Below are 22,834 nucleotides of genomic sequence, written 5' to 3' on the forward strand. Positions count from 1 at the left end.
CAATTACCTAAACCTAGTACAGAGACTGCTCACATTTTTCAGCTTTCTTTTCATTTATATTTTATGCTCCTTACTATAATTATGATAGGAACACCTGATCTGCTTCAACATTTGTGTACAAGAGCAGGAAGTTACTCAAGTAAATGGAACCTACTCAGAAAAGAGAACAGTGTTAAGCGGAGTGCCTCAAAGATTGGTGTTGGGACCGGTCCTGTTCAATATCTTTGTGAGCGACATTGAGGAAGGGACAGAAGGTAAAGTTTGTCTATTTGCAGATGATACTAAGATCTGCAACAGACTGGGCAAACCAGAAGGAGTGGAGAGAATGATACGTGATTTAAGGAAGCTTGAACAGTGGTCAAAGATATGGCAGCTGGGATTCAATGCCAAGAAGTACAGAGTCATGCATCTGGGGTGTGGTAATCCAAAAGAGCTGTATGTGAAGGGGGTGAAGGGCTGTTGTGCACAGAGCAGGAGAGGTACCTTGGGTAAAAGTGACTAGCAATCTGAAGACAGCAATGCAATGTGACAAGGTGATAGCTAAAGCCAGAAGAATGCTGGGCTACACAGAGAGGAATAACCAGTAAGAAAAAGGAAGTGATAATCCCCTTGTACAGGTCATTGGTGAGGCCTCACCTGGAGTATTGTGCTCAGTTCTGGAGACCATATCTCAAAAGGGTCAGAGACAGGATGGTGGCGGTCCAGAGATGGGCGATAAAAATGGTGGGGGTCTCCATCAATTGACTTATGAGGAGAGATTGAAAAACTTAAATATGTATATCCTGGAGGAGAGGAGGTGCAGGGGGGATACTATACAGACCTTCAGATACCTGAAAGATTTTAATGATGCATAATCAACAAACCTTTTCCACTGGAAAGAAATCAGTAGAACTAGGGGTCATGTAATGAAACTCCAGGGAGGAAGACTCAGAACAAATGTCAGGAAATATTTCTTCACAGAGCGGGTGGTGAATGCCTGGAATGCCCTTCCGGAGGAGGTGGTGAAGACTAAATCAGTGAAAGATTTCAAAGGGGCATGGGATAAACACTGTGGATCCCTAAAGGTTAGACAATGGAAATGAAGAAAAAAAGAGTGCATGGGGGTAACTTGCTGGTGTGACAATAAACTTGCTACTTCTGATGCAACTCCAACATTACTCTCTGCTTTAACGGCAAGAGGTAATTAGAAACTAGACTCAGACAGCAACCAAAAAGGGCCCTGACTTTGACGGTTTGGGAAACTAGGTATAGGGGTAACCTGTATGGCATGGCAGATGCTAACATAAGCTTGCTGGGTTTATGTTAGCATAGCATAAGTCCAGCAAACTTGTTAAGCTAACATAAGCCTAGCATAAGGACCGTTTGGTCCTTTTCTGCTGTCATTATCTATGTTTCTATCAGGAAAGTTATGCATGCAAATTAAAACAGACAGAAAAAAGATCAAGTAGGAGGAGTCAGCAGCTGGAACAGTGTGGCTGGCATGATTCCGCAGGCTCCAACAGCTGAAGCAGCTCATAGTGGGACTAGTGAGGCTGGTCAGATTCCACAAGCCAAGAAGCCAGTGGTAGATGTAGCAGGGCTGGCAGGATTCCCCAGGCCCCAGTCAAAGATAAGGAGCTTGTGACAGGATCTGTATGGCTGGAAGTGATCCCTGAGCCCATCCAACCAAAAAAAGAGAAAGAAAGATCTTCAGCAATTCAAGACTCAGCAGGGGTACACCTAGGAGGTAGTAGTTCTTTGACTCCAATCAGGGCCTGGGAAGGAGGAAAACAATGGCTACAGTAGGGGTAGGGCGAGAGAAGATTGAAAGGGCAGATGGGGGGGGGGGGGGGGGGGGTCGGACAGAAAGGTGACAAAGGAGAAAGAGGAATAAACACCTAGGTGGGGGTAGAGGGAAGAGAGGATTATACAGCCCTTTGCACTGGAGAATACACCAAGGAGCATTCAGGGGGCTCCAGCAGGAACAGAAACTTCTCAGGAGAGGTGCACAGAAAGGACAAATGTAAAGAACTTCAGGAACTTTTATGTACAACATATTTGAAAAAAAAGTACCCATGTTGAACATAAAGGTTCCTGAAGTTCTTTACATATATGTATACATACCTTGTGAGACAATAAAACCATGCACAGAGTTCTCAAGCTCTGATGTTACGGATCCTACTCCATGTCACCTGAGAAGTGAGCAGAAATGTGGCACATGTCTGTCTGACCAACAAGCCTCTATGGACGGTAGCTGCACAGGTTTGTGTGCTAGGATTATAATCTTGCTCGTGAGCTGAACAAGCCGAGGCCCTGATTTACTAAAGCTTTTCTCACATTCTGTGTCTATGGGAAAAACTGCTTAGTAAATGAGGCCTGAGATTTCTGCCTCGTTTTACATGTGCACACTTTCCAGCATTTGGAGTGGTGGTGTTTTAGAAAGGTTTTAAACTGTATTTCGTGTCAAACTTTTAAAACAACATAGAGGAGGGTAAAGAAGGACCTTTTGGGCCATCTAGTCTGTCTGGTTGCCTCTGCCTATTCCATGGTAGCTGTAGATCTCTCCCAGCTGTCTTCCGTACAACCCGACTGCCTAAAGGATACTCGCTCTGTCTCAGTCTGTCCTTAGTTGGGAAGTATAGCCATGTGAGGGAACTTGCTATCTGTTTACCCCTTCCCCTCCCTCCACTTCCCTTCCCAATATCTGAGAATGAACCAAAGCCCTGCTACCTGTTGGTTGATCTGGTCTCCTCTTCCCGGGACCTTTTTGCAGCTGTACCCCTGCTCTGTGAAAGTCGGCTTTGTTGTTCTGCCCTTTGTGGTTATCTAATGTTCCAGGTGATTGAATATATAAGTTGACATAAATAGTCCAAATGCCGGGTCCCCCTCCCACATCTTCTTAATTGAAATGTGATCATTTCATAATCATTTGCACCCATTTCCTGCCTTAGGCTTCAGTAAAATAATGAGCAAAAGAACTTGGTTAAGAGTTGTCCCTTGTTATCCACCTTTTATCTTAATTATCTCCTTTGGTTCTACATCTCTCCCTTAAATATCTAAGGAAAAATGTGGCTCTTGCCTAACAGTTTTCTTTCCTTTAGTCCCACAAATCAGTCCAGACAACTGGGTTTTTCCCCCCTACCAGCAGGATGGAGACAGAAAAGAAAAGCTTTACTGCTCATATATAAAGCCAGTATACCACCTGCAGCTACTCAGTACAGCCAGTTACAAAGCTACTATCCCCTGAAATTTCTGAGCAGAGATACAGTAAATAACACATGAACCAGCAACTAGCTGGTGAACTTTTTCCCCAAACAGGAACTTGAACCTATCTGATCTATATACACACACACAGAGGACCAAAAAAAAACAAACCAAAAAACAGTCAAACAGAGTGATCTTTCAGAAATCCCTGGGTAGGATTCTGGATTAGTCTGTGGGAATAAAGGAAAGAAAATTATCATGTAAGAATCAATTTTTCTCTTCCTTATATCCCTAGATCAGTCTAGACAACTGGGATGTACCAAAGCTTCTCTAAATGTGGCAGGACCTGCAAAGACCTTGCAGAATATAGAGCCTGGACATCCAGCCTATAATGCTTGGTGAGAGTGTGCAGAGACAACCAAGTGGTTACTCTACAAATCTGCAGTGAAGCAAATTGCGACTCAGCCCAAAATGTCAACTACGCCCCAAGGGAATGAGACCAAAGACCTTCCAAGACCTTCAATCCCTTGTAAAACGTATGCAAAAGCAATTGCGTCCTTGATTCATCTGGCAAAGGATGCCTTTGTCCCCTTATCACAACCACTGAACAAAATAGAGAGATCTGATTTCTGAAAGCTGTTCATGACCTTTAGGTACCCTGTGCAGAAACATATGAAGCACTTTAGCATGCGATGAAGAGGAATGTAATTCATGAAATGCTGGCAGCTCCACCGCCTGATTCACGTGGAAAGATGAAATCACCTTCGGCAAAAAGGAAGGCACTGTCCTACTGGACACTCCCTCTTCAGAAAAGGATCCCTGAATCATAGGAACTGCAGCTCGGACATATGCTTTGCCGAGTAAATTGCTACTAGGAAGACAGTCTTCGTACTAAAATCCTTGAAAGAAGCCCTCTTCAAAGGCTCAAAAGGAGAGGTGCACAAAAACTGCAAGATGAAATTGGCCGTGGAGGAGTAGCCAAGGGGTTAGAGCAGCAGGCTATGAGCCAGGAAAACCAGGGTTCAAATCCCACTGTCATTCCTTGTGGCCTAAGGATAGTCATTTTACCCTCCATTACTATAGGTACAAATGTACTAGGAGCCACAGAAGCCCTCTAACATACATTTGTCAGTGTATATTGCGCGATAAGAGTACTATGACAGAGCAGTGATATGCGCGATAGTATGTTTGGCCCTGCCCATGTTGCCTCCATAACAATGAGCTGCTTTGAATATGATCTGCATGCATGAATAATGCAAATGCATGCAAAGCAGTTCAATACTAGGCAATTTGATATTAATATTTTATTGCGGCCAACTAAGAAAGTAGTCAGCTGTGATAAAACATCTTTTTAAAATGTAATAAATGTAGCATTAAAGCCCCGGGACCGTAACATGGGTCCCAAGGCTTTCATATTACATTTAAAGGGCCATACTGCCTTTAAAAAACCACCGCGGAAAAATGGAAAGGTTAAAAGACTCTCAAGGCTGACGCCCCGGCTCAACCAGAGGCTGCCATGTCAAAAAAATATAAGAGTCCACATGCAGCGATGACCCTGCCTCCCCAACCCAGTCAACCAAACAGTTCATGACCCCTCCACTCCCTTCCCACAGAGAACAAGGCTGCCTAGGATCCCCCCCATCCCAAAAGAACCCCTAAAATCGTTGGAGTATATAGTGCCCCCTCCTCCCCCAGTTCCCAAATGTCATTAAAAAAAAAAATCATTCAGCTTCAGGGACCTACCCCCATCCCCAAACCCCTAGAACCTTTAAAATTAGGAGAAGGTCCCACGATGGGGCCCAGGACACCCCCTAGAACAGAGCTCTGTCATCACCATTTTACAAAATGGTGCCAATCTGACCTTGCCCCAGTCACCCGACTGGGGCAAGGTCTGGGGATCCTACCTAGGCTATGTGGGTTAGCTCCAATCCCTAGACCTAGGCTGTGTGGGTTAGCTCCAATCCCTAGACCTAGGCTGTGTGGGTTAGCTCCAATCCCTAGACCTAGGCTGTGTGGGTTAGCTCCAATCCCTAGACCTTGCCCTATCATGTGACAGGAAAAGTTCAGGTTAGTGCCATTTTGAAAAATGGCATCAACCAGGCCAGGCGCTAGGGGGCATACCAGGCCCCATTATGAGACATTCTTCTAATGTTTAAGGTTAGGGGAGTGTGGGAGGGGGGTCAAGGGGTAGGGTTGATGCCTAGGGGGCTCCCTGAACCCTAATTATTTTTATGACATTTGGGAGATGGGGAAGGGAATGGGGCATTATACCCCCAATGAATTAGGGGTCTATTGGGGTGGGGGGGGGACCTTGGCAGCCCTATTCTCTGTGGGAAGGGGATAAGAGAAGTAAGAGGAACATGGACTATTTGGTTAAACACATTGGGGGGGGGGGGAGGCCAGGGCTATCACCGCATGTGGACTTTTTCTATTTTTCTGACACTTGGGATGTCTGGGTCACCCTTGACCCTGCTCAACTGCTTCTTTGTGTGGGTAGCTTCTTAAGCGGCTGGCCCTTTAAGGCAATGGCGGTTCCTTGAGGTTCGGGCTGCCATCACACCTAAAGATAAGCTAGCCACGTTCTTTTATCCCGCAGTGTTTGGCTGCGAGACAAGAACATGCCAAAGAGCCATGAGGTTTTTTCAGGGGAGGGCCCCCACTATTGTGGTGACACCCCCCGCACAATAGTGGGGCCCCTCACGTGAATAAGATATTGCAGCTTAGTGGCTCTAGTTGTTAGATTGTAAACTTTATGGGGATAGGGAAATACCTACAGTACCTGAATGTAATCTGCTTTAAAGTGCCGAAAAGTAGAATAAAATAATAAAAATTCACATTCCAAAATGAGAGTACAGACGTAAGAGGATGGACACAACCTCTAAATGCCCTTCAGAAATCTGACCATATCCGGATGAGAAGCCAAAGAAGCCCTCTTAATCCTACCTCTAAAACAAGTTAAGGCTGCCATCTGCACCTTCAGAAAGAAACACTAAACCCTTCTGCAAACCATTCCGTAGGAAAAGTTAAAACTGGAGGCACTTAGGCCTGGAGAGGAACTACCCCTTTCTTCTGGCACCAAAACTCAAACACCTTGCAAGCCTTCAGATATGCTGAAGATATTGATGGTTTCTGAGCCTGACTTCCTCTGAATAGTCTCCTCTTAGTTGCCCCAACTCAAAAGCCAGACCATGAGACAAATGCAACCCACCTGATCCAAGAAAACCGGGCCCTGCCTTAATAGGCCAGGAACATAGCCTAGCCTTAATGGGCTTCCAGCGCAATATTCACGAGGTCTGCAAATCTTGGTCTCCTGTGCAACTCCAGAGCTATTTTATTTATTTATTTAACATTTTTTATATACCGAGGTTCTGGTAACAATGTTACTAATCACTTCGGTTTACATACAACATTGAAAAGACATAACCCGTGTGTCTTACAGAGAACCAGGAAATGAGGAACTTGGGAATATTTAAATAACACATTATGAAATACATAATTTTTTAAATAACAGAGATCTAACAAACTAGCGGTTAGGATCAAACATGTGACAGGTGGACGATCTTAGGCAGGAGTAAATTGTAAATGTTCTGGGATTATTAAGCATTGGGAGACATAATGAACAGACCAGGGAGGGAGAGTGTTAGTAAAGTCCAACTCAGGCGTAGGCTTGGGTGAAAAGCCAAGTCTTGAGTCTTTTTTTGAATGTGATTGGGCATTGTTCGAGCCTAAGGTCTGAAGGGAGAGAGTTCCATTGGTTAGGACCCCCTGTGGAGAAGGCTCTTTTGTTTGAAGATATCTTGATTGGCGGGGTTTTTAGAGAGCCTTTTTGAGCAGATCTCAACGGACGGGAGGAAGAATGAAACTGCAATGGGATCCTGAGGTCGAGGTGTGAGGTTTTGTAGATAGCTTTGTGAATGGTTGAGAGAGTTTTGTAGAGGATTCTATATTTTATAGGGAGCCAATGGAGATTCTTTAAAATTGGAGTACCAGAATTACCTTTCCTGGATGTTTTTCTATGCGTCTGATCACCTTGCCTATCAGCAGCCAGGGAGAGAAAACATACATGGCCACAAGGCCATGACTGGGACAAAACAGAGTACCTGCAACCCTGTTTCTTGCTCTCAGCTGAAAAACTAAGAGGTCTTGGCATTTCCTCTCGTCACTAGAGCCCACTGTGGACCACAATCAATGACATCACAACTGGAAACAAATCTCACTCTCTGGGATCCAGAGTGTTCCTGCTTAGTAAGTCCACTTGAATGTTTCTCATGCCTGCCAGGCCTACCAAAAGAAGAAGAAAACAGAAGACGAATACTTCACTTTGCAGGATCCGCCAGCCAAGATCATGGCAGAAATGTGAGGGAGCCAGACCAATGTGAGGGAGCCAGACCACTGACTGTCAATCCCTTTCAGATCAGGAGACCAGCCAACAAAAGTCACTGACCCTCTTTCACCAGAAGGACGGTCCCCTCCAGGGCCTAACACTCCCAGGAGCAATTTGCACTTTCCAGACTGCTGCAGGTTTTGCACGTCTACTGTCTTCTGAAGACACTGAGTGGTTGCAGGTAACACACTGGCTTATATATGAGCAGTAAAGCTTTTCTTCTCTATCTCCAGCTGCTGGCAGGGGGAAAACACCAGTCGTCTGGACTGATCTAGGGACCATAAGGAAAGAAGATTTTACCTCTTCTTTTTATTGTTTAGTTCTTTACTTATATCTGCTCTCCCTGCTTCCCTTTGTTTTTCGTGTCTGCTTCCTCCTTTGAGTTTGTTTTTCCTCAATGTTAGTCTTTTTGTTCAGCCTTGTCATACGATCTCCCAACAGCAATTGTTCCTTGATTATTGGGCTAGCAATAAAGGTACACAGGCTATCAATTTCCTCTTGGAAGTACTCCAAAAAATTATGATATAAACTTAAAAAGAATTTATGTATTTTTACTAATATCAAAAGTTGTGAGGCAGATGCAGAAAATTGCAAGCTGTGCTGTGTTTGCTGGAAGATGTGAGTGGTACACTCACATCTTCCAGCAAACGTCAAACTGTACTCCAAGGACTCAATTGCCAAAATGTTTTCTCCTGTATTGGATCAGCTGAAAATGAAATTCCTTATTAAAAGAGCAACCCGAATACATAGATATCTGAAATGCAAAAATTCACTTATTGAAAATATCTAAGGGCTTTATTCAATAAAGATTTTGCCCGTATAGGGATCCAGAGGTAATCCCAGGTCTCAACTGTAGGAGACTGGTCTGCGGAGAGGGGGGTAGGGGGAACAGAGTTTTGGCAGCTCCTATCGAGTGGAGCCCACACAGATGTGCGGCACTCTGCAGGCGACCAGGTTTTGGCTATTCCCCGTGGGTGGCTCCTAATGTCCTGGCTGGGATTAGGCCCCAACACGGGGCTTCACATACACATGGCCAGCAATTATGTTAGAGTTAGCACATTGGAGGCTGCTGGTGGTAGTCCCAAGTGCTGACACAGATAGCACAGAAAGAAGCCGGATATGTGGGTAACTGAAGGTATGTTGCAGTTCTTTGCACTGACCATCCTAGGTGGGAGCAGCCATTTTAATTGAAGATCTCTGGTATGAATGGCAATATGGTATGAATGGCAATATTTAAAAAGGGCTCCAGGGGCGATCCGGGAAACTACAGACCGGTTAGCCTGACTTCAGTGCCAGGAAAAATAATGGAAAGTGTTCTAAATACCAAAATCAAAGAACATATAGAAAGACATGGTTTAATGGAACAAAGTCAGCATGGCTTTACCCAGGGCAAGTCTTGCCTCACAAATCTGCTTCACTTTTTTGAAGGAGTTAATAAACATGTGGATAAAGGTGAACAGGTAGATGTAGTATACTTGGATTTTCAGAAGGCGTTTGACAAAGTTCCTCATGAGAGGCTTCTAGGAAAAGTAAAAAGTCTTGGGATAGGTGGCGATGTCCTTTCATGGATTGCAAACTGGCTAAAAGACAGGAAACAGAGAGTAGGATTAAATGGACAATTTTCTCAGTAGAAGGGAGTGGACAGTGGAGTGCCTCAGGGATCTGTATTGGGACCCTTACTTTTCAATATATTTATAAATGATCTGGAAAGAAATACGACGAGTGAGATAATCAAATTTGCAGATGACACAAAATTGTTCAGAGTAGTTAAATCACAAGCAGATTGTGATAAATTGCAGGAAGACCTTGTGAGACTGGAAAATTGGGCATCCAAATGGCAGATGAAATTTAATGTGGATAAGTGCAAGGTGATGCATATAGGGAAAAATAACCCATGCTATAATTACACAATGTTAGGCTCCATATTAGCTGCTACAAACCAAGAAAGAGATCTAGGTGTCATAGTGGATAACACATTGAAATAGTCTGTTCAGTGTGCTGCAGCAGTCAAAAAAGCAAAGAGAATGTTGGGAATTATTAGAAAGGGAATGGTGAATAAAACAGAAAATGTCATAATGCCTCTGTATCGCTCCATGGTGAGACCGCACCTTGAATACTGTGTACAATTCTGGTCGCCGCATCTCAAAAAAGATATAATTGCGATGGAGAAAGTACAGAGAAGGGCTACCAAAATGATAAGGGGAATGGAACAGCTCCCCTATGAGGAAAGACTAAAGAGGTTAGGACTTTTCAGCTTGGAGAAGAGACCCTGAGGGGGTATATGATAGAGGTGTTTAAAATCATGAGAGGACTAGAACGGGTAGATGTGAATCAGTTATTTACTCTTTCGGATAATAGAAAGACTAGGGGGCACTCCATGAAGTTAGCATGGGGCACATTTAAAACTAATCAGAGAAAGTTCTTTTTTACTCAACGCACAATTAAACTCTGGAATTTGTTGCCAGAGGATGTGGTTAGTGCAGTTAGTATAGCTGTGTTTTAAAAAGGATTGGATAAGTTCTTGGAGGAGAAGTCCATTACCTGCTATTAAGTTCACGCTGGGGTAGATTTTATAAATGTACGCGCGGGCGTACTTTTGTTCGTGCACCAGGCGCGAACGGACGTACGCTGGATTTTATAAGATGCGTGCGTAGCCACGCGTATCTTGTAAAATCCGGGGTTGGCGCATGCAAGGGGGTGCACATTTGTGCAACCTGCGCGCGCTGAGCCCAGCGTGCACTGCCTGTTCCCTCCGGGGCCGCTCCGAAATCGGAGCAGCCTCGGAGGGAACTTTCCTTCCGCCTCCCTTCACCTTCCCCTCCCTTCCCCACCCCCCTGGCCCTATCTAAACCCCCCCTCCCCACCTTTGTTGGCAGATTTACGCCTGCGGGCTGCTGGCGCGCCATCACCCGACCCGGAGGCTGGTCTGGAGGCCTCGACCATGCCCCCGGGCCGGCGCCACGCCCCCGAGCCCGGCCCCAAAACGCCCCTCCATGCAGGCCCCGGGACTTACACGCGCCGCCGAGCCTATGCAAAATGGGCTTGGCGCGCGCAGGGGGGGGGTACGTGCGTATCGTACGCGCGTACCCCTTTGAAAATCTACCCCTTAGAGCAGGGGTCAGGAACCTTTTTGGCTGAGAGAGCCATAAACGCCACATATTTTAAAATATAATTCCATGAGAGCCATACAATATGTTTAAAACTAAATACAAGTAAATGTGTGCATTTTATGTAAGATCACACTTTTAAAGTACAATAAGTCTCTGAAAATATTACACCAGGCCTTAAGACACCAATACATCTCCTATTAGGAAAACGGACCAAGTCAGGCTGCTACAGAGCCCGACCCAGAAACTACAGACCAGCAGAAAACCTCACCTGAATCACGTGCTGTCCCTCACCTAACAGAATAAAGAGACCAAAACGCATAACAAGAAGCATGCAGAAAAAACTGAATTGGAAACTACAACAAGCCAGAGTCTCTGTATGCAGTGTAACAAAGGAAAAAAGAAACATCACCCATCCTTATAAAACAAATCAAGAAATATAAAATCATCAGCAGTAAAACTGTACTAACAAAAAGAACATATTTCGAAACAGCTGATGAGTGGAATATCCAATAATTAAAATCTCATATAAAACATTTCCAGATACCAACAAAATATTTCAAAATAGCAGACACAAAGACCCAGTAATGAAAAATAATAAGGATACAAAAATGTTTTTGCTCTGCATACCTGGGAACGTTTGATATCCAGGTGTCCTGAGATTGTTCTGAATTAGCAAGAGGTGGGGTGGTTTGCTTGGAACTTTCTCCTCTCTCAGTCACATACCAGCGCTCTCTCTCACACTGGCTCTCAATGACACACCTATACACACATGCTCTCAGTACTCACATATACACATGTTTTTTCTCTCTCACTTATATAGGCTCTTAATTACACATTTACACACATGCTGTCTATCTTTTCACGCTTACACACACACACAGGCTTTCAATCACATAAATACATGCTGTCTTTTTCTCTCACACACAGACTCTCATTCACATGCTTACAAACATGTCCTCACTTTCTCTCATTTACACACAGGCTCTCAATCACATACTCACATGCTCCATCACCTAAACCAGCTCTCAATCACACACAGACACACATGATCTCTCTCTTACTTATACACACAGGCTCTTAATCATACATACACATGATTTATCTCACACACAAAGGATCTCAATCATACACACATACTCTTTCACACAAACAGGTTTTCAATCACAAACTTACACATACAGGTTCCCAATGGTAAACTTACATTCATGCTCTCAATCACAGACATACTCTCTTTCACATGTACAGGCTCTCAATCATTCACATACATGCAATCTCTCACACACACACACACACACAGGCCCCCCCCCCCAGCGGCCCGGAAGAGGAAGTGAAGAGTATCGGGTGCGTGCGCGGCAAGAAGAGGCCACGCTAGTGCGCTCGGCATCGGCCCGAAGAAAAGAAGACTGCAGCGTGGCTCGGAGGAAAATGAAGAGGTTCAACCGCGGCCGATGGGACTCCGCCTCCGCGAGGGCTGCAAATGAAGAGGTTATCGTTGGGAGGAGGCTGCTGCTGCCGCGAGTTCCCGGGGTGGGGGTGGGAGAGAGTGAATGAGCTTGTTGTTGCCCAGGTAGAGTGTCCATCAAGCTAGGTGGAGAGAACATTGTCCAAATCTCATCTTGGAGTGAGCTTCCTCACTCCGAAGGCCTTCAAATCTTCACAAGAGACCACTGTTCTGTTCGTACGTCTCACGTGGAATGTGAAAGTGGCCCCAACCCCCTACATTCTTACCTAATCCCCACCTCGAGTTACTAGGTGGGCCTCTCATAGGGATACAAATACCTGTCTAGGGCATAGACATTATAGCATCTCTCTCTCTCTCTCTCTCTCTCTCTCTCTCTCTCCCTCTCTCTCTCTCTCTCCCTCTCTCCCCCCCCCCCCCCCATGCTGGAGCCTGAAATAGGCTGTCCTCATTACAAATTTGCATTCGCAAATCGCGTTAACGGCTGTTAGCGTGATTTGTGAATTTATCGCGTGTGGTAACTCCTTGGAAAATGAGGCCCTTAAAACTCTATGCCCTTGGAATTAAGACTACAACGAGAAAACAAAACATTCAGAAAAAATCTAAAAACTTGGCTATTTAAACAAGCCTTTCAAAAAGAGACGGGAGAATAGATTCCAGGGAATTGCAAGGTTCAAACCAGGGAAGTGCGAAATACAAAACACCAACACAAACAGGAATCACTAAGGGTGTACGTTTTTAATAGAATCCATCACTAAAGGATAAGTTAAATCTATAGAATGAGTCCCAGACTCAAAACTGCCTTAGAATTGACCGGGACACAATAGTCATCACACTCACTTAACAACTAGCATTGATTAAAAACTATGTTACCGAACCTAATGGCACCTGTGTAAACTGTTAGATTTTAATAAAATTACTTTTTGTGCCTTACTGTAAACCGTTGTGACTGTACACACCTTAATGACTGTATAGAAAAAGATTTATTTAAATAAATAAATAAATAAATAAATAAATATGAAATTCTTTCATGTAATGCACAATTAAGCTCTGGAATTCACTGCCAGAGGATGTGGTTAGACCAGTTAAATGTAGCTGGGTTTAAAAAAAAGGTTTGAATAAGTTCTGAAAGAAAACTCCATAAGCTGCTATTAATCAAGTTGACTTACGGGTAGATTTAAAAAAAAACAAAAACCACACACACATGCACGTCCATGTGCACGCGCTACCCGGCGTACACACATGGACGCACAATTTTATAACAATCCAGGCCGGCGCATGCAGGGGGGGTTAGATGTCCCTAGTTTACGCGTGACAATTAGATCGGGCCTCCAACAGTTAGATCGGGCCTCCCCCCCTACCTACCCTCCCATTCCCTCTTCCCCTCTCTCCCTGACTCCTTTGAAGGTCCTACCTTTTGAACATTTTTTCATTTCGGAACTTATGCCAGCTCCTGTGCTGGAATAAATTGCAGGCACCAGCAAGCTGCCAGCATGTTATCCCCCAGCACAGCAGCAATTGGCTGCTGTACTGGTGGCCTCCAGCTCCACCCCACCCCCTGGACTGCCCCCGGACTACCCCTCCCTGCCCCCGGGACCACCCCTTGATAGAGGCCTTGCTCTTTTAACAGGGGTTACACGTGCGGCCGGGCCTCTTCTAAAATACGTGCAGCGCGAGCAAGGCCCGGCTGCACACATAACCTCCGTTTTTTACGCGTGGGGGGGGGGGTTTAAAATCAGGCCTTTAGGGAATAGCCACTGCTATTACTGTGCCAGGTTCTTGCCATTTGTTACCTGGATTGGCCACCTTTGGAAACAGGATGCTGGGCTTGATGGACCCAAGCTGACCATTTCCCCTAGTACTTTATAGTGACTCAAAGTTGTAATGTGAAACACTAACCTGTTGTCGGCAGTGGTTTATATAACTCCAAATATTGTTCACCGTGGAGCAACTGCACAAACAAGAGTAAAATATAATTTTACTGACATGGCAAATTACATCTTCCACATCTACATACATTTCATTAATTCATTCTGTGAATAAATTGAGTGAAAATTACCAATAAACTCTCTTGCATATCTGAAGCTATTTTCAAAGAACTGTAAACTGAAGAGGAATGATGGATGTCAAATTAGCTGCTACTTAAAAACACATTCAAACCGCATTATCTAAATATTGTCAATCACTGTAGGGATAACGCCTATGGTTTATGTTCCTAATAAAAACTGAGTCAGCAGAGTTTCAATCCTGGCTCTTCTCAGTGTGCACTGCAGTATTTCAAATTTCTTGAACTAGTATTCATCCCTATAAACCTGAATCCAAACATTTTGTTCACAAGTAAAGCAGAGTTGCTTACCTGTAACAGGTGCTCTCCTAGGACAGCAGGATGTTAGTCCTCACACATGGGTGACATCATCAGTAGGAGCCCGGCACGGAAAATGTCGGACAAAGTTTCTAGAACTTTGACTGGCACACTGAGAATGCCCAGCATGCCACTATCCATACGTCCACGCGGGGTCCCTCTTCAGTCTCATAACATAGAATTCCCCGAAAAATAAAATAAGCATAGGAGAAAGCCAACTCCGCGGGGTGGCAGGCAATTTTCATGAGGACTAACATCCTGCTGTCCTAGAACACCTGTAAAAGGTAAACAACTCTGCCTCATCCTGCTTGAAATCTGCTTTCTCCTAGGACAAGCAGGATGAGGCAGAGTTGCTTACCTGTAACAGGTGTTCTCGGAGGACAGCAAGATGTCAGTCCTCACTAGTGGGCAACATCATCCGATGTCAAAGTTCCTAGAACTTTGACTGTGCCTCCCTGGCATGCCCAACATGTCGTTATACCATACCTCCACTCTGGGGTCCCTACAGTCTTAATCCTTAGCATACGGAGGAGAAGCCAATTCCAGTGGTAGGCAGGATGAATGATATACTTCTGTCCTTGGAAAACACCTGTTATAGGTCAGCAATTCTGTTTTCTCAGAGGAAAAGCAGGATGGCATCCCAACTAGTGGAGAATCCCTAGCTACAGAATGCCCCGTTTGAAGAAAAGAAAATCAAAAAACAGTACCAAGGGACAACATTTTTGTTGGCAAAAGAACGGGTTTTTTTTGTTATTTTCCTAAGAGGACAGTGCTGACAGAAGCAGGAGGAGCATGTAAGTGCATACCTCATTCCTAATGTTTGGTTTTTGGGGGTTTTTGGTTTTTTGGGTTTTTTTTTTAAACACACACACTCAGCAGTACCACTTAACTGGACATCTTTGAAAATATCCAGTTAAGTAGCAAGTTGTCTGGCCACACAAAGCCAGACTACTTAAAAACCTAACCAGTTATATTCAAACATAGCAGGTTAAGTTTTTAAATTACCCAGCTACATGTAGTCTGATATATTCAGCAGGACAATTTATTATCCCACAGAATATCCAAAACAAGTTATCCAGTTAACTTTAGATGGATAACTTGTCTGCTCGCCAGTTTACTGAATATGAACCTCCATATGATCAAATGCTGCGGTAGCTGCTGTCAGATAACATCTTGGTCCATCCAGTCTGCTCAGTTCTCCCTTGCTTACTGTGCCACTGTAGACCATACATGATGTCTCATCATCTCCTTCCTTTGTGCTCACCACTGCCGTTTTTATCTGTGTCATACCAGAGGGACCCTGGTCTGGAGAGGCATTCAATGGGAACAGCAAGACTGATGTAGGTCAGGGTTGACCAGCACTAGCAGAGTTGTATGAGGAAGGCTGCACAAAACCTGTAACATATGTGCTTGGCTCTATCCAGTATAATCAGTTTCACACATTCATGTACATCACGATTCAACAAGTTTAGTCATTTGTGAAAAATATATATATACAGGAACACTAACTTCTATTGTTACGACTTTAAACTTAATTTGTCTTTAAATTTTAATCACAACCAGGCTAGCCAGCCTCTACTGGCCTACAGCACCATAAACTTTCATTCATGGCTACTCAGGGATTTTTCCCATTTTATATCCCACATCCACCTGTCCCCAATCTAGTCCAGCTACGGGAGCAACAGTCTGTAGGCTAGAGGCCTCAAACCATAATTCCTTCTGGAACCCAGTACATGTGCACCCAGAGTCTGGCCACCAGGTGTTGCCAATGTTCAATGGCTAGGACTCCCCTGAAGGTTAGGAGTGCTGCCTCTAACATCCCCAGACATTGCCAGCCCAAGGAGCAGAAGTCAGGCTTGGTACCTTATTCTCAGGAAAGCAAACTTGCTTACTTCCACACCTATTAGAATCAAAGGTTATAAACAGTTGAGAAACTAGAGACAGTGAGATTGAGTACTTTTTAGGTAGTATGCCAGGGCTCTCTTACAGTCCAAGGAACGAAGAGCTCATTCTCCTTTGTGCACATGACGTCTTGGAAAGAAGGTAGGTAGCACAATAGCTTGATTAATGTGGAATGCGGAAACCACTTTCACAAAGAATTTAGGGCAAGTATGCATGACCACTCGGATGTGAGTGAAACACAGAGATGATAAAGATGAAACCAGACCTGTAATCTGGATTATGCTTCATGCCAAAGTAAGGGCAATGATAAACTTCAAATCCACCAAATTGAGAGATTTGAAGGGAGGTTTTGTGAGTTGGGCTAAGATTAGGTTGAGGTCCCAAGGCACCACTAGTTTACTTACTGGAGGCTTGGAATGCCATAGCCCTTTTATGAATTTTGACACTAAAAGAGAGGGAAATCAAAGCCTCCTCCACTTGCCATTGATACGCCACAATTCACTGAAGAGGTGTCTAGGTCTGAGAACAAGAGGAAGAATAGATATTGAAGCAGGCCCTTTAAGCCACAGGAGACGAGAGATCTAGCTGGCTGGTCCCACAAATTGTGAACCTTTTCCACTTAAAACCATAGGATTTTCTGGTTGAAAACCTTCTAGTTCAGATTAACACACCCTCCAACTCTTTTGGAAAGGGCAAGGAAGAAACTACTATTCAACATCCATTCTGTGAGAGCCGGCGAAGGCAGATTTGATGGTAGGGCTTGCCGCCCTCCAGCATGAAATGAGTTAGAGACATCCCAAATGGAATTGGAGACTGAATTGCTAGATGGATGAGATATAGATAGATATCACCTTGCTTTGTTTTGATGGGCCTTCTGGAAAATCCTGGCAATGAGAGGAATTGACAGGACCGTCCCCTGGATTCACCAGGGGAAGGTCCTGTCAGACGAATCTAATTGAGTTCTTTGATGGGGGTGACTAGTGAACTGGATCAGGGAAGAGCGCTCGATGTAATTTACTTGGATTTTAGTAAAGCTTTTGATACGGTCCCACACAGAAGGCTCATCAACAAAATGAGAAGCTTGGGAGTCAGCTCCAAAGTGATGGCATAGATTACAAACTGGTTGACGGATAGAAGACAACGGATGATAGTAAATGGAACCTACTCTGAAGAGAAATTGGTGTTAAGTGGAGTGCCACAAGGATTAGTATTGGAACTGATTCTGTTCAACATCTTCGTGAGCGACATTGCGGAAGGGTTAAAAAGGTAAAGTTTTTCTATTTGTGGATGATACTAAGATCTACAATGGTTCTGGAGACCATATCTCAAAGGAGACAGAGACAGGATGGAGGCGGTTCAGAGAAGGGAGACCAAAATGGTGGATGGTCTCCATCAAATGACTTATGAGGAGAGGTTGAGGAACCTGAATATGTATACCCTGGAGGAGAAGAGGAGCAGGAGTGATATGATACAGACCTTCAGATACTTGAAAGGTTTTAATGATCCAAAGTAGTCAACAAATCTTTTCCATTGGAAACAATTTAGTAGAACTAGGAGTCACGATTTGAAACTCCAAGGAGGAAGACTTAGAACAGATGTCAGGAAGTATTTCTTCATGGAGAGGGTGGTGGATGCCTGGAATGCCCTTCCGGCAGAAGTGGTGAAGACTAAAACTGTGAAGGATTTCAAAGGGGCATGGGATAAACACTGTGGATCCATAAAGACTAGATGGAAATGAAGAGAAGAGCCATGGGGGTGGCTTGCTGGAATGGAGGCTACTACCTGGTGATTACTACTCTTACACTCAATAAGCCTTCACACAGTTAATGCAACTCCAACATTGCTCTCTGCTTCAACGGCAAGGGGAAATGTGGAAAAGAGGATTTGCATTCAGACAACAACCAACAAGGACTGAACTACACAGTCTGGGTAAACAAATAAGCGTGGGGATAGCTTGCTTATTGCTGCAGTTACTACCCTAAACCAATTAGGCCTGATACTTCACTTTGAATGCATATACAGTGTTACTCTCTGCTTCAACAGCAGAGAGAAATGTGGAAAAGAGGATTTACATTCAGACAACATCCAACAAGGCATGGATGTTTGCAGTCTGGGTAAACAAGCATGCAACTCCAACATGCATCAATGCACGGGGTGGCAGGAAAATTGAATCAAACAGTTACCAACAAGGGCCTGAACTTGGTGGTCGGTGAAAAAGATAAGTATGGGAAAATAAGTGTGGGAGCTTGCTGGGCAGACTGGATGGGCCAACTGATCTTTTTCTGCCGTCATTTCTATGTATGCACAGAATAGATGGCACTCTAGTCTAGCATAAAAGCAGTGAGAGCTTATCTTTAGCTTCTTGGATGCGTGGAACAGAGCTTCTTGACCTGTTGACCTCTGAGGCAAACAAGTTGATCACTGGTGTAACTCCAGTGTCTAAACAAGTCATCTATGACTCTTTGGATCCAAGGACCACTCATGCAGTTGTAGCATTCTGCTGAGGCAGTCTGCCAATCTATTCCAGATTCCTGGAAGGTAGATCACTTACAGATGCGCATTGTGTGCCTCCTTGCAGAGGGCGTATGCATCACTATTTATTTGTTTATATACAACAGTGCTACACAAACAGGGGGCAGTCAGCTGATGCAGATCAATCATTTAAAAAAAAAAAAGCTGCTATGCAGAGCCTGGTTTCTCAGAAGCTCCGAGAAGAAGAAAGCTGCTTCAAAGGAAGCCTGCTAGAGCATTACAGTTTTTTCTTAGAGGAAGGGAAGGGTGAGGGGAGGGGAGGGATTTTGGAGTGTGGGAAAGTCAGAAATTATTCCAGTTCTTGCTCAGCATACTGTGAAGAAATTCCTAGGACTGTGCAATTTGTCAGTCAGCTCTAGCTGCTGCCATCAGCTTCAGACCAGTGTGACAGCCTTAAGGTGGACTGAATCCCCAGAGTCATGCAAGACTGCAAGTTAAGAGAAGTGTATGAGGAGATCAGTATTATGCTGGGGGCAAGGGCCAGTGTCTCAAAGAGACAAGAGGTGAAAAAGGAAAATTTAAGGGCATTCCTGCATGCTTGGCCAGTCTTTTTTTTTTTTTTTTCAGTTTTCTTGCTGTGTTTCATCAAGGTTCTGAGCAACAGGAAAAAATGTTGCCTCCTCCCTACACAATCTGCACTGAAGAGAATGGGGCACAGAGAGACAGTGAGGTTATATATGTGTATGTATGAGAGAGTGCGAGAGCGACAGGCATGTACAGATTACTATACCCAGACATAAAGAGACAGGCACACATCATCACAATCAGACAGAGATATAGAATTGAATTATTTGAGAAAGGACCAAGTTGGACTTCCTGGAACTGACCAGGAAACCTAGGGACTGAAGAGGTTTGATGGTTTCTCAAGGGACTCCAGAACTCCTACCAGAGATGGATCACTCAAACAATCATCCAGGTATGGGAATATGCAGACTCCCTGCCAACAAAGCTGTGCAGCCATCACTGAAAGATATTTTGTGAACATACTCAGTGCCATCGAGAAACCAAACAGAATCACCTTGTATTGATAGTACATGTCTTACATCATATATCTAAGGAGGTAAATAGGAATGGACACGTAAGCGTCTTTCAGATCAGCAGCACACATCCAATCCCTTGGTTGAATGAAGGGAAAATATTCTGGAGGAGTTTGTCTTGAAACTCTCCCTAACCAACAATTTGTTCAGAGACGGCAAATCCAGGATAGGTCTCAATCTGCCTAACTTCTTGAGGATTAGACAATACCAGAAATAAAGTCCCTGGCCACATTTCTGCAAAGGGTCAGGCTCAATTGATCCTCTGCTGAAGAAGAGAGACTCACTTCCACCTGCAGTTGAGCAGATTGAGTAGGGTCAGAGATGAAAAATGAAATTCATCAGGTTGGAGAAAGATGAGATATGCATAAACAATGGTAGCAATACTAGCAACCATATGAGCCTTTGAGTATAAGAACATAACATAAGGTATGCTGGGTCAGACCAAGGGACCATCAAGCCCAGCACCCTGTTTCCAACAGAGGCCAAGCCAGGCTACAAGTACCTGGCAAGTACCCAAACACTAAGAAGATCCCATGCTACTAATGCCAGTAATAGCAAAGGCCATTCACTAAGTCGATTTGATTAATAGCAGTTAATGGACTTCTCCCTCCAAGAACTTATCCAAACCTTTTTAAAACCCAGCTACATTAACTGCACTAACCACATCCTCTGGCAACAAATTCCAGAGCTTGTGTGTTGAGTGAAAAAGAATTTTCTCCGATTAGTCTTAAATGTGCTACTTGCTAACTTCATGGAGTGCCCCCTAGTCCTTTTATTATCCGAAAGTGTAAATAACCGATTCACATATACCCATTCCAGACCTCTCATGATTTTAAAGACCTCTATTATATCCCACCTCAGCCATCTCTTCTCCAAGCTGAACAGCCCTAACCTCTTTAGCCTTTCCTCATAGGGGAGCTGTTCCATCCCCTTTATCATTTTAGTCGCCCATACAGAAGCAGCCGAAGTCCTGGTTACAGTATCAAAAGCTTTGTATGCAGAGTGGATTAGATGTTTCTCACATTTTTCCACATTTTACACTGCTTGATGGAAGTCCGCCTGTCCTAGGTTCGACAATTCCATCAGAAGTTTCAGCTTCTACACACATTCATGCAAATACTGTCCCATGTGCAGCTTATGAACTTGCAATGAAAGGGCTAAGCATGAATCCTTGGATGATCTTTTCCCAATCACATCCAAAGCTTTTGGATCTTTCTTAGGAGCTGTGAGTAATCACAAGTGCACTTTGCATGCTCAATGCAGAGTGATGCAGTAGTTAGACTTTCCCAAAGCTTGAAGAAATTTGGACCCTATTCTTCAAGTCAAGTTTTCAGGCCACCAAAAGACATGATGTTGGGTTCTGCCGCATTCTCATTTTCAGGTCCTTATGAAGCCTATGCAGTGGAATACATGCAGAATCCACTGGAGGTTAAAGAAACTGAAGCAGCCTGAAGATACCTGTTCTCAGATCTTCCTGCTCCCAACACTAATGGTCAGCACTGTTGCCAGCTTATTCAAAAACATGAGTAGCAGAGATCTTTCAGAGGAGAGGTATGCAGCAGCAAGCCTAGTATAGGATTTGAAGGAATCCCCACAGAATCATATTTTTCTCCCAACCATGAAGGAATGGTGAGCCATGATCGCCAACAATGAAGAGGGTGACTGAAGAGACATCGGATGATCCGAAAGGGGGGGGGGGGGTGTCGAATATCTACCAGGAACTTAGAATGAATTGGCCACATTTCTTCTCCTTCCAATCTATGAAGGGACTCCCCTGGAGAAGGTGAACCTACCATTTCAAGGAAGGGACTTACACCCTGAAGCTCCTGGAGCCTCTTGGGGATTTTAGAGTAACCTCACTATCAGATCGATACAGTAAAGTGCGGCCGCGGTTACCCTGCTCCTAACTCGCCTTCTACTCACTTTCCGGCCGCGTTAGCCCTTCCCGCGATACACTATCCCCTTTAACTCATCCCTACTGCCTCTTTAAATCCCCGGGTGACCCCTTCCGCACGCGGCATGTATATTAAATGTAAACGAGCGAATTAGCTATTCCCTCCCATACAGTAACGCGCGCCCCGACTATCGCTATTTTACCCTGCCGTTTTGCCGCGCGTTTACCTGCTAACTTACCGCCTACCCTTACCCCTGCGTTAGAGGCAGGGGTAAGGGTAGGCGGCAAACTTTCCCCCAGCCCCCGCTCACCTGCCCTGGCGCGTCCGGTCTCCGGTGCAGCCCCAGTCCTGTCCCCTCCTCCCGAAGAAAAAAAAAAAAACCCCCCGAAATAAAAGTAGCAAGAGAGCGAGGGGAGAGACGGGCAATCCTACGCTCGGGCCTGCCAGTCCCTTGTTCTCTCCTCCCGAAGCAGGGCGGGAGGAGGGGGGGGCAGTTTAAAGTGACGAAGCGACTTACTTTTGCAGCCCCCCCCTCCAGACATCAGCGACGACCGCGGCTCCTGCCTCCAGCTGTCAGACAGATGCATCGCTCGTGGGAAAGCGGCCCCTATGCGTGCAATTGGCTGCTCATGCCGTGACGCCAAACGTCGTGACGTCACGTCTTGAGCAGCCAATTGCACGCATAGGGGCCGCTTTCCCACGTGCGATGCATCTGTCTGACAGCTGGAGGCAGGAGCCGCGGACGTCGCTGATGTCCGGAGGGGGGGGGCTGCAAAAGTAAGTCGCTTCGTCGCTTTAAACTGCCCCCCCCCTCCTCCCGGAGCAAGGCTGCTTTTCGCGCCCTGCTTCGGGAGGAGAGGAGAAAGGACTAGCAGGCCCGAGCCTAGGATTGCCCGTCTCTCCCCTCGCTCTCTTGCTACTTTTTCGGTTTGTTTTTTTTTTTGCTTCGGGAAGAGGGGATAGGACTGGG

The 22,834-nt window shown here is 44.9% G+C and overlaps 1 protein-coding gene across 1 annotated transcript in view; it reads right to left on the bottom strand.

The window, feature by feature from the left end:
* The window catches only part of HSD17B4 (hydroxysteroid 17-beta dehydrogenase 4), a 424,146-nt gene that overhangs the window by 243,181 nt on the left and 158,131 nt on the right, over positions 1-22,834 (bottom strand). The window contains exon 14 of the mRNA XM_029620119.1: positions 14,036-14,087. Within this exon, the coding sequence (XP_029475979.1) occupies positions 14,036-14,087 (52 nt within the window). The remainder of the gene's footprint in view (positions 1-14,035; positions 14,088-22,834) is intronic.

This window comes from Rhinatrema bivittatum, chromosome 1 (genome assembly GCF_901001135.1).
Source record: "Rhinatrema bivittatum chromosome 1, aRhiBiv1.1, whole genome shotgun sequence".
In the NCBI taxonomy this organism is placed as follows: domain Eukaryota; kingdom Metazoa; phylum Chordata; class Amphibia; order Gymnophiona; family Rhinatrematidae; genus Rhinatrema; species Rhinatrema bivittatum.